Source organism: Engystomops pustulosus, chromosome 8 (genome assembly GCF_040894005.1).
Source record: "Engystomops pustulosus chromosome 8, aEngPut4.maternal, whole genome shotgun sequence".
Classification (NCBI taxonomy): Eukaryota; Metazoa; Chordata; class Amphibia; order Anura; family Leptodactylidae; genus Engystomops; species Engystomops pustulosus.
Window position 1 is genome coordinate 78,154,912 of NC_092418.1, and position 17,305 is coordinate 78,172,216.

Here is a 17,305-nt window from a genome sequence, read left to right on the forward strand (position 1 = left end):
TTTTCTTCTATGGGCTCATGCACACTGCTTTACATTTCACAGCCCTTTACATGAGACGACTGCCCGCGACACCTAATATAAGGCAGGTCCCATTCCTGCTCCTTTTTGCTTCACTGGCAGTATCTTTCGATGGCCATCGGTGAATGAGCAGAGCTCTCATGGGACCCTTGTTTGCATCCCGTATACCTGCACATATGGGGGAGATTTATCAGTCAAAACTGTTCTAGTTGCCAATGGAAACCATTCAGAGCTTAGTTTTCATTTTATAAACAGCTGTGGAAAAATCAAAGCTGACCTTTGATTGGCTGCCATGGGCAACTAGACCTGTTTTGATCTCAGGCAGTGCTAATAAATTTTCCCCATGTCCAGGTTGCCTTGCAGTTATTAAAAAAAACATAATTTTTTGTGTTTTTTGAGTTTTTTTAAATAAATACACTGAGCCGTGTGAAAACTTGTTTTTTGCTTGGTTACATAAGACTTTTAGATTTAGTTTTATGTATTGATTCATTTTAAATATCACTACTTTTCAACACAAAGATCACTTACAGGTACAGTTAGTGGCTACTGTTGTAATGGACTGTTTAAGGACTGTCCACTTTTACAATGGACAGGTAGGTGCAGGAGCTTTTAGTATAACACGGCCCTAATTACTCTCTCTGATAACGGCTCATGCAGCTGCCTGTCCATGACAAGACCATGGACAGATTCTATCCACTGGAAGTAAACAGTGAAGCTTTCTATAGAAGGACAGCAAGCAGAGATCTAGAAAACCTTGAGGAATCGATTCAGAAAGTATATTGGAAAAATGTGTAACTTTTCATTACACAAACCATATCAATTATTCAATTATTTGCTAATAGTGGACAACCTCTTTAAGTTCCATAAACTGGGGATACTTCTCCCTTTCTTCTCGTTGACCAGGAACATTGGTTTGTTACTTGATTTACTACAAGTATAACCCAGTTCTTTATTTTTAGTACACCTAGTAAGTGTAGAAATGTGGCTTATATGGCTATCACTTATGGGCATTCCCTAAGCCGCCTTCCTCTGTCTAACCACCTAGATGCCATGGTCACAGTTGATCGCAACATCTAAACCAATGAACAGCAAGGGTTTGGTGTTATCACTGACCCTGGACTGTACATTATATCTGAAATGAAGTCTCTTTTTTTTTTGTTTAGAAATCTACAATAAGCTGCTATTGCCCCCCTCAAAATGAATCTATGACCTCTGTAAAAATATATAAGGAATTTCCTCTACTCAGAATTTTTCCCCTATTAAAATAAAACCAACAAGAAAATGCTATTTGCTTTGAGATGTTATTTCTTCTGGGTTTATATATTTTTTTTAGTCTTTATTGAGATATCCTTTGCTTCACTGCCCTTAAAAATTGAATTCTCTCTTATAAATTGGATCCATGCGTGCTTTAAGGGATTGACTCAACATCTGACAAAAGAAACAAAAAATAGCTGGGATTTACCATAGAGACAATACCGAGCACTAGTGCCCTCTTCTTATGTCTTGCCCATGGTGAAATGGCTATTGCATTGTGTATGATAGGAATTCCAAGTGCCTGCACTACAGAGAAACATCTCACTTTTATCTTGAAAGTACAGGATCAGAAAGGAAAGAAAGGCCTTTTTTTAGTTTACCTCTTTGTTCATAAAAGATTTATTCAAGAGTTATGCTGGTTACTTAGATTTGATGTGGTCTCTTGTGGAACTTTGAAAGGAAATTTCCCAGCAGTCCTGCCGTGATTTGTAAATCGTACACTGTATACATTTTCAAGCTTAGAACAAGACTAAACCAGAAAACCTAGAAGGATTATTACAGCTTGATGTAAATAAAAATATTTCCGATAGGAAATCCTGGGCTCATTCTGATATTGACAAGTGACACTGCCATTGACACATCTCCTCTATTCCTTGGGTCAGAACAATCACATTGATACTAAATAGGTTTTATTAAGTTTTAATAGATTTTAAAGAAAAATAAAACCTTTTGAACAAAATTACATTTTTTTTACTGTAGTTTTAGACTCCCTAGAGAACATAAACAATAGGGGATCTGAATGCTCCTACCTTATACTGCAATACTTTAGTCTTTACATCACATGTCTTAAGGTGTTAAAGGGGTCTTTTACTTTAAGAACATAAGTAATATTTGTGTAATGTTATACAATGTTATACAATTTTCCAATATACTTCCTATGGATATAAACTGTTATGGTTCTGATTACTCTCTGTGATACCAACAAGTTGTGCACCTGTGTGACATCACATGACCACGGACAGATTTCCATCCACTGGACATAAACATGAAGATTCCTTTTGAACAACAGCAAAACGAGATCTAAAAAACAGAGAGGGATAGATACAGAAAGCAGATTATAAAATTGTAAAACAAACAATATCAGTTACTTGCTGAAAGTGGAAAACCCCTTTATTAATTTTTTTTTTTTTTACTGAAGACTCTAACTTTACTTTCTTCATTCCACTCTATATTATTAATGGGTTTTTAAAGGAAACATAAATTATTAATAAGTTTTATGTTATTTATAATGTTGTTAGTTTGTGATGATGTATTGCATTCATTAAATGTCCCTTCCTCTTTTCAGCTTCACCAGGTTTGCTACCACAGTGTACTAATACTTCATACTATACAGTTTACAACAAGAAATATATGTACTTCCTTTGAAAATCTGCAGTATGTGGCTTTCAAGATTATTTTGTGCTGCATGATACATACTTATAGAACGTGAACTTATTTTCTGAGAAAGATAGTCAGGATTTGACAAGCATTGGTCGTAGTTGTTAAATAGGAATTTACTAGTAACATTTGAGTAGATGCTGCCATGTCAATAAATCCATCATGAGCTCACAGCACACCATAAAAATACTTTCCTGGGTTTAAGAGCACTGACAATCTATCTGTTATATAACTCTGTGAAGTCTGAAGTATAACTATTGGTATATTTACAACCACTTTTAATCTATTATGTTGTTCTCTGTTTTAGGGAGTGTGCGCTCAGACCTTTTATGGGCACCTTCACTCATGCAATTATGCCACATTTAACATGAAGGTAAGTGACTGCTTACAGGGGTTTATACAATATTGTGTAAACTCAATGTTACCTATAATGGCTGAAATAAAAAGAAGGTGTAACTTGCGTCATCCATTGCGTTTTCTCTAATGTAGACTGTTTGGTTACCGCAACCTTTGTTCCTTTTCCCAAACTCCGAAAACTCCCCTTCCTGCTGCCCCTTCTAATGTGCACTCTTTGCTCCTGTTACTGTATAAGCAGCGCAAACTGCAGATATAAAATGTAATATCTGTAAACAACCCAAAATTATAGGGTTACATAGATGGCTCCCCTGAAAACAATGGTTCATACATGTTGCTGCTGAAAATATATATTGTCATTGATAATGTCATTGATAATGCAGCATGCAGAAAAAGGACTACCTTTTGTACTCCACACAGTTATGGGTTGCAATTAATGATACATAGACTACTCTTACTTCCATGTACCCTACTGTTAGTCAGAATTCTTCCCATAGAATGCTTCCATGTACCCCAGTGTCACTCAGACTTCTTCCCATAGAATGCTTCCATGTACCATACTGTTACTTAGACTGCATCTCATAATATGCTCCCTGTGTTCCTACTGTTACTCAGACTGCTTCCCATAGTATTCTCATTGTGTCCCCTACTGTTACTCAGACTCGTTACCATAGAATGCTTCCCGTGTCACCTACTGTTATTCAGACTGCTTCCCTTTGTATGGTTCCTTTGCCCCCTTCCGTTTTTCAGACTGCTTCCCAAAGTATGTTCCCTTTGTCCCCTACTGTTACTCAGACTGATTCCCATAGTATGTTCCCTTTGTCCCCTACTGTTACTCAGACAGCCTCCCATAGTATGTTCCCTTTGTCACCTACTGTTACTTAGACTGATTCCCATAATATTTTCCCTTTGCCCCCTACTGTTACTCAGACTGATTCCCATAGTATGTTCCCTTTGTCCCCTAGCGTTACTCAGACTGCCTCCCAAAGTATGTTCCCCCTTGTCCCCTACTGTTACTCAGACTGCCTCCCATGGTATGTTCCCTTTGTCCTCTATTGTTACTCAGACTGATTCCCATAGTATGTACCCTTTGTCCCCAAGTGTTACTCAGACTGCCTCCCATAGTATGTTCCCTTTGTCCCCTAGTGTTACTCAGACTGCCTCCCATAGTATGTTCCCTTTGTCCCCTAGTGTTACTCAGACTGCTTCCTATCAGTTATTTCATCTATATACAAGTAGAAAGTGCTTATTTTGTTATATAGTTACCAACCCATTGCTCACCATGTGCCACTTCTTCATAGACTGCCCTCTATGCCTCCTTCATAGTATCATAGTTTATACGGTTACTAGTTTATACGGTTAATAGTTTTCCTATGGTACCTCCCTCTTTTTACACAGATCTTTATGATGCATCTCTAATGCAGTCACCTCCACCCTCCACCCTCATCCTTTCTTTTACAGACTACTCCTCATGCTCCCTCTTTTTCCCAATTGCTCTCAAGGGACCTCGTTCACAGCCTGCTCTACTTTCTCTATAGACTTCTCCTGTGCTCTTTTTTTTACACAGATTGGTCTCTATGTCTCCAATCGAACACATAAAGCTCCCTATACTTCCTCACTCACACAGCTCTGCTCACCATCTCTCTTACATAGTGTCTATGCCCCCTCCAACCTATGACCTTTGTTGACAAACAGATTAGTTCCTGTGCCCTCCTCTCTTACAAATACTGAACAGTTGTCCCTCTCTGAAGGCTCTCTAAATCTATCCGCATGTACATCTTCCTGCTTCCTCCATACTCTGATCATATTAATGAGCGCCGTGATGGATGGAGGGAACCGTGAAACTGTTGGGATGGATGAGGCTTGAGTGGGCAATGAGCTTCATAACTACTGTATCTACTTATTATGGGTTAGGCAATGTTTAAGCAGCACTTCATGAGGTAGAGTGTTATAAAGGGAACTTTCCGGATGGGGTTGGTAACACTGCGAATTGCCTATTTTGCCCTCACTGCACCCCCTCATCTCTTTTAATGTTAGTCCTGAATGACACCAACTATGGTTGACATCTGTTGTATAGACTATACTGTGGAAGTACTTGGTAATGAATAACCAGTATAGTAACTTGTAGCAGAGAGTACTGTGCAGACTTGTTATGAGTTCTGTATTCTAGAATTATATGTCTGTTTTTCAGTGATGCATTTGGAAATGTAGAGCCGATCTGTAACACCATAGTACAATGTTACTTTGCTTTAATAATAGCATTTTACTTGTGAAGATCAATGTAATATATACCAGTACTTAGCTTTACCTGTAAAGAGCATTCAACACATAACCTATATTTTGCTATCTGGATATTTAGGGTAAAAGTAGTACTTTAATCACAACGTTATGGAACTAACCATAGACTTCATGTCACTAAACTACTCGTGTCCCTCGCTGTAGCAAAATTACAAAATGACAGTGAATTTCTTGATCTGTGTTTGCAGCAGATCTGTTTGACAAAATTGTTATTTTAAACAAATGTATTACATCTGATCTCAGACCATGTGTTTTACAAACGATGAGACATTTTCAGCAAGTAAATTAGAGTAAAAATGATTCCTGCTTGTATTATTCTAGGCAGTGGGGAAGGGGCTTGTGAATATATAATTACTGCCATACGAATTAATTCTCCGCAGCAGGCAGCCAAGCTGGCTGAACCTTTAATATAAATATGTTCATTTTCAAATCAACACAGCGGGTTCCTCTTTGCTTGTGAAGATGGCTCTGTTGCACATTTCAATGATGTAAAACTGTGGAGATGCCACGCTGAAAATATCATGACCATCTTTCCTACATCTGTTCTTTATAAACAGAAAGGTACAACTTCTTTAACAATCACAATTATGATTTAATCTAAACTGCTTAAAGCAAATTAGTCACTACCGTTTATATACAATGAATAGGTCTGTCTTTAGGTCACAGATTTCTGCTATATTGTTGTTACAGAGTCTCATAATAAAGATTGTCACATAGTAGCAAGCTTTATTTTTTGCACAGTTTAACCTCCCTTCTCAACCCATGAGAGAGGAGAGGGAGAATTCTATACTCTTGCAAGACCAGAGTGCCCTTTAAGGGCTGGGCATCCTGGATCAAAGGAACTCCTATTCTTGACAGTTGACCATGGGGTGGAGGATAATGTATGTAGGGTATGTAAAACTCCATTAAGCTACATTACAGATGGACAGATTTCTACATTCAGTGTCATTAAGTTCTGTGGGGATTTTGTTATAATTGTTATGGAGATCACGTGCTGCCTCATCATGTGACTTGGGGTGTGACTGTACTGGTTAAGTTATTCAGCCCACTTAACCTTGTGCTCACCTTTGACAACTTATTGAATTTATACTGGGACCCATAAGTAGAGTGGGCTCTACACCCAAATGGAATCTCAAGCAGTCACTTTGTCACACCACTAGACATGCACAATTGGCACTCTAGACATCCCACAGGTAACTGCACTTTTCAAGGGTATGGGGCTTATTTACTAAGGGTCAGCGGATCGCTTTTCCGTCGGACTTCCCGACATTTTTGAGATTTGCGCCACTGGGACAGCTTTTTGGGGAAGGGGATTGTGTCGCACGCGATCGGGTTTTGAAGCAGCGTTGCCGGCTTTCATGCGACAGAAATCGGGGGGGCGGGCCGTGGGACAATCCAACTGATTGGGATTGAGCGCGGGATTTACCATTCAAAATTGTGTCACATCAAATGCATTTACATACACTGGGAAGAAGAAGGTGAACTCCAGCGGACCTGAGCAGGGAAGCAACACATGCAGGATATCAGGCGCATGGATCTTAGTGAATGGCGGCACAGTGCATTATCGTCGGACAATGCACTTTCGAGAACTCCGAGGGCCCTGGTAAGTAAATCTGCCCTATGAGTTCACAGAGCATACAGGGACCAAACTGAAGTGAAAAGCTTTAATTACAAGTGGGAGTTCATTGCTTTCAAAGGATGTTAAAAAGTTCCAAAAATAAAATGACACACAGCAAAATAGTAATATAATAAAAAGGGAGAAAATAACAGAAACTTACAAATTAAAGAAATTCCTGATTCCTTGGAGGTGGGAAAAATATGGGACACCCCAGCTTATCCGGGCACCTCCATAGAGTGAATCCTGTATTCCACAATATCATACTGTTTTATATGTTCTCTGCTTGGTTCAGGTTTCAGAACCTTCCATTAATTAAATAATCCACAGGGTCATCCAGGATTTGAGAAATTGTTAATGAGGGGGAGAGACCAGGAATATTTAAACTGTTTCTTTGTTTCCAAGTCCTGATGCAGAAGGGGAGGGGGCGGGGGGGGGGGGGGCAAGGAGACCAAGTGTCTTTTGAGGTCTGCAAAAACCAGTCTTCAGGTCCGAGTTTATCAGTCTGTAAAAACTCCAGGATGTAATAAAAAGCTGTCTGGATACCATTTGTCCTATAGTTCAACAATTCTATAGGCTACATTCACACGGACGTATGAAAACGGCCGTATCCGTACCGTACCGTACCGTTTTTTTACGGATTACATACGGCCACATTCATTTCAATGGACAATACGTCTGGCCATCTATATTGCCGTTGTTAACTCCGTTCCGTACCGTACCGTATACTAGCCGTATAAAAATATAGAGCATGTCCTATTATCTCCCGTATTTCAGTTCTGTATGCCCTAGAAGTCTATGGGGACGTATAAAATACGGTTTACATACGTGCTGCATACGGATGAAAAACGTCACGTATATACGGCCCGTAAATACGGGACTGGAGAAATCATACTGTGTGAATGTAGCCTTAGGGTACATTCACACAGCGGTATGCCCGCCGTGCGGGCATACCGCCGTGTGCTGGAGAGGAGGAGGAGGCAGCCCCTCCTCCCTCCATAGAGAATAGCGGCGCACGGCCGCACACACGCCAAAAGATAGAGCATGCTCTATCTTTTTGCGGTGTGCGGGCCGGATCGGTGCCACACATGTGTGGCACCGCATCTGCGCCGCGCCGCTATTGCCGTCTATGGGGACGTACATGCGGCCGCATGTATGTCCCCGCAGACGGCCATGTGAATGTGCCCTGAATCTTAATTTTTCTATGACAATAATACTATATTTGAAGATTTTTTAACTGTTAATTCGGAATTAAGTAGAACAGGTGATAGTAGTACATTTTATAATATACTTCATTAAGTAAAGCTTCTTTGTGCACCTTTTTCTGCTTTCTCCTGCAGTGAGCAGTGCATCTGAAAGAATTCAGAGGTCTACCCACCTTAGATTAGAAGGCTAATGTTTAACTCTTCCAATGGTTAGAGAATATTTCCCTTGATGAATCAGCTCTGTGAGGATATTATCCAGTGACTTTAGAGGGTGGAGTCATTAGACACTATCCAGGTTTCTTTATCTCTCAGCTGTCAGTGGATACAGGGAAGATAGCTGATTTACATAAAATGCCTAAATGAGGAATAAAGAACACAGGGACAGATTTCTTTTAAGTATATTGATATGTACCTAAACCTTTTTTACTATCTGTTCTAATGATTTTTAACATTTTGTCAAAAATTTAGTTAACAAAAAGGCTATGCAAATGAAAATCTAGAGAATCTCACTAATTTAACCTATAAATCAGTAACTTAAGATAAAACAATAAGAATACACTATCTAATAAATATTATGAGAAAATACCTCTTTCTTATTAGTCTGTATATCATGCCCTTCCCTACTGTATAACATGAAATATTCCATTAGCTGCTGAATTCAGTTTTTCTTGGTATTTAGAGAATCAATGTGCTAATTGTTATCCCTAACTAGACAGCACGGGAAAGTGTGAGCAGATGAAAGCTGTATGCTGAAAGTATGCACTGGTTTGTATTAGCCTACAAATCACATATGCCTGGAGATGATGACCTTGTTGGTTACCCTGTAACCTGCGCTCATTACTGCACTAACAGCTGATCTGCTCACAGCTTTGCAGATGTTCTGAATTTATCCATGCACTTTGTCCCTGTGATTCTGGATGTTATGATAAATAGGCAATTTTATATTTATAATTTTTTCATGTGAGCAGGCACATTATTATTCACTACTTCTGTTCATAAAAGGTTCCCCAATGTCGCATTCAGAATAGGTGTAAATTGATGCAAGATTCATCTTTTCAACATTTACAATTTGGTGGGTGATAAGGCCCCCTAATACTTCCCATTCATGAGGTAGGCGATAAGCCAAGAGGTTCCCAATAACAGTGTGGCCTTCTTCTGCTATGAGCTAAGACAGCTAGAAGCATCTACATACAACACGCTGTGGGTTTGCCTTTATGAATGGTCTGTTACCTATGACCTCCTCCTTCTAAAATCAAATAAAATTATGCTTATGAGGTAGAAGGTCTCTGGGGGTTGTTACTAGAGCCCATCCATGCTCTGGCTTCACAGACTGCTACACTGTTTCCCTTCCCCCTGCTCCCTCAGCAGGGAAGGTTAAGCAGGGGAGGTTGAGACAGTGTAACTGCCTGTGAAGCTACAGCAAGGTAAGAACACCGCCCACCCCAGGGCACTTATAGATATTCCTTGCTGAAAAATGTAAAGGTTACTGACCTGGCTGGCAAGACCATAACTGTCCAAGGAAAGGGCTTGGAGGGAAGTTACTACTGAAAGAAATTGTGTTTTGGCTCTTTTTATTGAATGGATCACATGCAATTTTTGTACAAATGTAGGGCTCAATAATGAATTTTACAAAAGAGTCGTTAGTATCATAATTCAACACTGGTCGTATAAATTATTATTTAATATACTGTAATAGATTAATATAAAACACAATAATATCAAAGTAATATTGCAGAATAAAATATATTGAAAGTATCTTTTTAGTGTCAAAAGTATAGTTTTTGGAATTGCAGGTATCATTTTATAAGCATGAAGCCTAAAAATAATCTTATTTCTGAGGTGACATCGCAGGCTAGGTGACAAAGTCTATCAAATTAATATCTGCCTGTGATATTAACCAATTTTTTGTGGTTTAATACAGCGGATGGTTTTATAGAAGACCAGTGGATAACCTTGCAAAGCCATTCAATCTCACTTCTCCAATATAATCAAATCATCAGAATAACATGAAGCCTCCACAATGATGCGGACACAAGAGCTTACTCCATTATGGCTCTTATAATGGCTACTTCACTGCCATAAACACTGAATATTATTCAAACCTTTTTATTGTCATATGGCCTTTCCTTAAAAATATCCCAACATAGTGCGATTATTTGGCGTACCAATGTGCCGCTAGGGATATTATTTTATATGCTGTTATTCCAGTTAAGAGCTTCATTGCAGAAACCAAAGTGAAACGATGATTTATTCATTATATTCTTCATATCCAGCAGAACACTCCAGTATTGAGGTGCACAAACACTCAACATTATTTTGTCACATGTATAGAGAAGATGGTGTAAATAACAATAAGCAATATGAAATGTTTCAATAAGTCATAATATGAAATAAAGATGTGGGGAATATTTCATCATAGTAAGATAGAAAGTTCTGTATTGTAATTCAATCAACTTCAAAGAAAATCATTCAGTCACCCATTCACATTGCTGAGTAGCTTGCAGCAGCATGAATGCAGTCATATGTTTCTAAGGAGCATTGCTCCTGTACTTAAGTTAAAAAATGTACTTGATGAACTTGATGCAAACTAAGTGCAAGGGCTCTGGGGGGGGGGCAGTTCAAGAGTCCCTCCTGGCTTTGGCTGTAACACACCCCTAACTCCTCCCTCTGCCTGCGGTAATATCACCAGGGAGTATTTCGGGCAGAAAGAGGGGGACAGCCACAGCAGGAACATGTAATAGCTGGATTCCGGCAGAACTATTTTAACACCCCCTAGAGCTCGACTTGCATAATGTCCAAAGTACATCTTCTTAAAGGGAACCTGTCACCAGGGACCTAATTTTCACTAAAGACAGGTTGCAGAAGCCCTTCACACCAGCAGTGCAAATATGCCTTTCTGCCTTTTATAAGCATTTGCATTATAATATAATTGTGTGTTATAACTTGCCTTGCTCCCTGACAAAATCCTTGGGTAGTCACAGAGGCTGGACTTTGGTTTGGATGCATTTCAAAAAACAACATGTTCCTGGTCTGTGTTACCCACTCCTCCGAGCTTTGCCCCCACCTTTGTGCTCCTGTACAGCTCCACCTCCTGCTCCTTCTCAGAGGTTACCGCCTGGTCAACCTGAAATAAGTGGGGGAGGGACAAGCTGTACAGGAGCACAAACATGGAGACAGCCTTCAGCTCATAAAGGTCACATGTGGTTTTTTGAAATGCAACCAAACCAAAGTCCAGCCTCTGTGACTACCCCAGGATTTTGTCAGGATGCAAGAGTAAGTTATAACACACAATTATATTGTAATGCAAATGCTTAGAAAAGGCAGAAAGGCAGGTTTGTACTGCAGGTGTCATGGGCTTTTACAATCTGTCATTAGTGAAAAATGAGGTCCCTGGTGACAGGTTCCCTTTAAGTACAGGAGTAGAGCTCCTAATAAACATAGTACTGTGTTAATGATGCTGGGAGCTACCTAGGAGCGTGAATGGTTGACATCAGACAAAATAACTAGTTGATTCCCTTTAACTCAATTCTTTACATTTTATACCATCATATCAGAGACCCTCTTATAATTGGCTAATGGAGCCTCCTGGTGGAGGTCCAACAGATGGTCCATTTGACTGATCAGTCATTTTGTGATCTCATAATGTAGTAGAGGCCATATATCATGAAAATGATACCTTAAAAATAACATAAATAATATCAGAAGTAATATTAATGTCCGTGTTCTAATTTAGTGAAATACTATTATTATTTCAAACTTTACACAAAATAACATTCTTCTCACAAGTTAGAACCTTCATCATACTAGGCTTCGCAAATTAACTTTTTACCATCTCAATGAAACATTCTAAACTGATACATTCATAACCATGTAACATATAATTAAAAAATTTACTTTTATTAACCATTTTTGTTGTATTATTAATTATTCACAGTGTAAAACTGGGTTTGTGGGTGACTGTAACAGCTTTTCCCTTAAAAACTTCGGATAAATCTCCCTTAATTAGTGTGTGTTTAAAAAAAAAGGCATTAATTGTTGTGTTTCTGAATTCTGACAATTATAACTTTTATATATATATATTTTTTTTTGCTTTTTACTATGTATTAAATACATTAAATTATACTCAAAATTTTAGATCTCTCTTTATAAATACACTAAAGGAAAAGAGGAATATGTATTGGTATCATTTTAATCATATTCTATGGAAACCTAGACAGTTAACCCTGTAGGAACCAAACCATTACAAAAATGGTGCAACTGTCTTTTGTGCAAATAGCCTAAAAATAAAAAAAATGAATTAAAAAAAGGTTTAGCAGTGAGTAAATTAACATAAACAGAAAAGGTTTAGCAAGAAGGTGCAAAAGGTTTGGCAATGGGAATTCCAACACCTCATTTAGGTGCGATGGATTTAAGTCTACAAACTTTTAGCAAAATCCTGTACTACAGCTGCTGCAGGGTAGTGCTGCTGCTTCTGTGTATAAGTTTTATATTGTGTTCTATTTAAATTGTGTAATAAAAGCAACCAAGGCCACACAAAATTATTATGTTTCTTCATAATAAAAGGATGATTGTTAAGTTGCATAATTTATGAAATATTTACAGGCACACTGGGGTCATAACAAAGTAATAGAGAACTTATAGATTTTTTTTTGTGGAGGTCAAATATGTTGTATGCTGTGCTGGCTCTTACTACTTCAAACCAATATACTTCTGGCATTCAGCAGAGATGAAATGTTACGGTCTTGAGATGTAATTTTCAAGTTGTTTTCAATTCAGGTTTGACACTTATTTTGTCGTCTCTTTTGATACATGAATACAGCAGATACTTGAGATGGAATAAGATGTCCTGAAGACACAATTGATTGAAAGTTAATTTGAATTGAAGTACATCAAGAATGGGGTGTATAAAATTAACAATGGATTTTGGGGGGATTTTTTTTTTTAGCAAACTTGAATGATGCTGAAAATATAAAAAGAAATAATGATTGAGGCTATGTATAGTATAGGCCTTGGTATAATACTTCTACACTAGATCCAGTAAAATAGCACCTGAGCCCAGGCAACAGCATCAAATACAATATTTGCACATTTGAATACATCATAGGACACCTTTATATAGATGCACTAGTTTTGGTTATTTGCTTTGGCAGCTTAACAACTTCTCACCACTGATTTAGATCATATTAATATGTAATATCACTTTCCATATTTTACTCCAGTCCTGAAAAGTAAAGCTCCCCTGCTGGCATTGAAAAAAGATTAGAATGTGTTGCTCAAGAATTTGCTACTTAAAATGGTGCAAATGTTTAGACTAAAGTTAAATGACCCCCCTCCTCAACTGGATAAATGAAAAGAAACAGTGAGGGAGGAGATTTATCACAATTCATTAGTATATCTGTGTAGTAAAGCAGACCAGTTGTGATGTATGAATTCACACAAACTCCACCCACTAGTGTGCCCACAAAGCTTATTGCCCCTCTAAGTGGCTCCCACATATTATAATGCCCTCTTTCCTTTGGACCACTTAAAATACCTCCCAAATTTCCCCTCTGTTGTACCCCCAACTTATGCCCCTGCTTCTGTAACTTTCCTAACTTATGCCTCCATTTCTTTAGCCCCCCCTAAACGTATTCCCCCTTTCTGAAGCTCACCCCCCTTAATGGGAACCTGTCATCAGAGCCCTTTTTCTGGCTCCCCCATGTCCCCAGAGAGAATAGTGTACACATTGCCAAAGAGATTTCATAGTAAAACTAGTCTTTTACCGAAAAAAAAGGATGTTCGATCAAAGAATACCTTTCTGTAGGCAGAGCTGTGTCCCTAGTCCCGTGGGAGTGGCCAGTGAGGAGTGGTTTCCCCTTCATCCTTCAGAAACTGCTTCATCATGCATCAATTTCAAATACATTTTTAAAAACATCCATATCTCAAAAAATGCCGATGTGTGGTGTTCCATATTGTATCTTCATCCGTTTTATTCATGTCCATGTGTCATCCGTTTTTTTTCACATCCACAAAAAAGTGGATTAGTTTCTAAACTCCTTTTTGCCCTGCCCAGTTGGTTGCCTAGCAACATTTGAGAAAAAACAGACCACATAGAGATGTCTTTCATGTGCAGTCCGTTTTCGGTTTTTTTTGTGGCTCCATTTACTTCCGTGTAGGTATGTGATCTGTATGTGAGAAAAAATTTGCTGCAATTTTTTCTCGACATCTGCACATCTGTGAATAAAACGGATGTGTGAACAGACTCATAGGAGTCAGTGGGTCAGTATGCCATATGCAAAAAAAAAAAAAAGGATAGCACACGGACCTCAAAATCGCCCGGATAAATGAGCCTTAAAGATGACCTGTCACCCAGAAATTGGGTAACAGGATAAAGTAAGCAGCTCCTAGTGCTAAAACAAACGCAGCAGTGTTACAATTATAGTGTTATCGGAAACCTCCGATAACTCTATCTAACACCGCTGCGGAGTACAATAGAAATACCGCACCACTCTCAAAGCGGTCCGGCATATTCATGAGGGGGCTTGATTAGGTGTGGTCTGGGGAAGGGGCATGATGCGCGGCAGCCACCACCGAGCTATGGAGCGAGTGGGGCGGTCTGGGAAAGAGGCAGCGCCTTGGACCACCCCCTCATGAATACGCTGCAGTGCTTTGTGAGCGGTCCATCTTTTCTATAACGCTATCATTGTAATACCGCTGCATTTGTTTTAGCACTAGGAGCTCCTAGTGCCCAATTTCTGGGTGGTAGGTCCTCTTTAAGAGTGGTGAGACTGTAGAACTGATCACAGGGTGGTGTGTTGGCTGATATTTCATACATAATTATGGGAGCAAAAAAAAAACTTGTTATTGGGACATTTATTAATTAATTATTCTGACTGCCATTTTTGGGGTTGGAAAGGAGAATTTCCATACTATGGTCCAATTGGCATAAGCCTTGTAGTCTTTTTGGCTTTCTTTGGATTGACACTGTAGGACTATAGATAGGTTGGAATTTATAGATTTTTTAAAAAATGTTTTCTCCACCATCATACTGTGCAAAATAAGACTGAAAAGCTTTGTTATGTAATCTTTTTTTTCACTATACCATCTATGTATTTGTGTGCTGCTTGTTGTCAGAGAGACAAAACTCTAATCCATGAGTAATATGTATGATAAATGATCTTACATAACATCTATCACCATTTACCTGAAATTCTCTACACAGAAAGTTAGAAATTAATGGACTCGTGGCTGATGTCATGAGGTCATTCTGCAATTTCATAGAGATGGTGACCTTGACGTATAACATCAACTTTGAAAAGTTTGAAATTAAACTAACACCTCTAATTCAGAAATGAGATACGGAAATGCAAACAAAAGAAAGTTGTCAGACACCCAAGAATTCTAAATTGGAAACGCTTAAAATAATGAAATGTAGGCATATTATATTTGAAGGAAATGAATGCACCACCTATCATGATGAAAGCTCAAACAATGATTAATCCAGCATAACACAATGTGCCTGCACGGTTTGTCATATTGTTTCCTGAGCTACCAGCCGCACTGATAGAGGCTTCAATGGGGAGACTGTGCAGATTTGTATTGCGGCATTGATGAGTGGTGCGGAGGGAAGTAATTACACCAGGAGACTTTATAGTAAAAAAATAAATGATAACAGAAAAAATTTTGGGTAAAGTTTTGGAAGTGGGAAAATGTCTGCTGGCTTAAAGGGGTTGTCCAAGTTCAACAAAGAATTGATATTTTATGTTTAATGAAGAGTTGAACAATTTAACAATATACTTTCCGTATCAATTTTTCACAGTTTTCTAGATCTCTGCTTGCTCTCATTTAACAGGAAGCTTCATTGTTTCAAAACCAGTCCCTGGTCATGTGATGTCACACAGGTGCACCAAATAGCTCTAATTATTCTCTATGATACTAACAAGCCGTGCACCTGTGTGACATCACATGATCATGGACCGATGTATATTCACAGGAAGTAAGCTTCCTAAATAATGACAGCCATCAGAGATCTAGAAAACTGTAAGGAATTGTTGCATCAATATTTTAACGTTTTATAACTTTTCATTACACAAAAAAATTCAATTATTTGGTGTAATTGGACAACCCCCTTAATGGTCTATGAAGTTTGCAGGATTTTGGGGTGCATTACACATTCAAGATTAGTAAACTAGTAAAGAGATTAGTAAATTAGTAAAGAAAGGATATTTCATATTATTGTATAATTTAAAAATATTGCAGTAAAATGGTTTAGAAAAGAAACCTTGCTCTATTTAAATGAGATAAAACTCCATGAATGACAAACTCTTGGTGAACTTTATCCTGAATTGTGCTTTAGGAACAGGGTAATGGAGATACATGCAGGTTCCAAAAGTGGGATGTGGATATGTGTCACGTGAATATACCACAAATATTTAAGATGTGAGAACATCTATAAAAAAAAAGGCCACCATGCAATGTTCAAATAAGAATTTTATAAGTGTACTATATATAGGTGCTCGATGTTTAATTCAATATTCAGACCCCCGGGTACTCAATTTGTCTTTCATTTTAATACTTGTATATGACCTTTAAATTTAATTTTGCTTCTTGCAACTGATTTCAAAGTAATTATTTCTCTATTACATATATAAATGTTATTCTAACCCTCATAGGATGACATTTGTGTGTTTTCAGAGTTTTCCACTAAAGAAAATTTACAATCAAAATCCAGCATGATAAACCAGGGACACTTACTCATAGATCCAGACACTGCGACTGTAGTAATCTTCTTATATTTATTATCCATGTCCTCCTTCTTTCTAAAATCAATGTATGCTTATGATTTAGAAGTGATCTGGGTGACATTACAAAGCCCCTCGGTGCTGTAGCTTCACAGGCTGTTACACTGTACAGGAGCTCATCTCACCCTCCTTTCCTGCTCCCTCAGTACTTCCAACTTCTGCCTGCTGTAATCTCACAAATTGGGAGGGGAAGTTCTACTGCACAGTGTGAATCTACACTATGGAGAGGCACTGGTATGCCACACTAATTATAAAAGTTTATTTTAGAAGGAAGGAGGATAACAAATATAAGAAGATTACCACAGTCATAGTTCCTGGATCTATGAGTTGATTTAGGCAAGATT

General features: G+C 38.3%; 1 protein-coding gene across 3 annotated transcripts in view; it reads left to right on the forward strand.

Moving 5' to 3' along the window:
* SPAG16 (sperm associated antigen 16) overlaps positions 1 to 17,305 on the forward strand; it is a 666,704-nt gene that overhangs the window by 436,403 nt on the left and 212,996 nt on the right. For all 3 annotated transcript variants that reach the window (XM_072121363.1, XM_072121365.1, XM_072121364.1), the window contains exon 14: positions 3,017 to 3,082. In XM_072121363.1, coding sequence (XP_071977464.1) covers positions 3,017 to 3,082 — 66 coding nt within the window. The remainder of the gene's footprint in view (positions 1 to 3,016; positions 3,083 to 17,305) is intronic.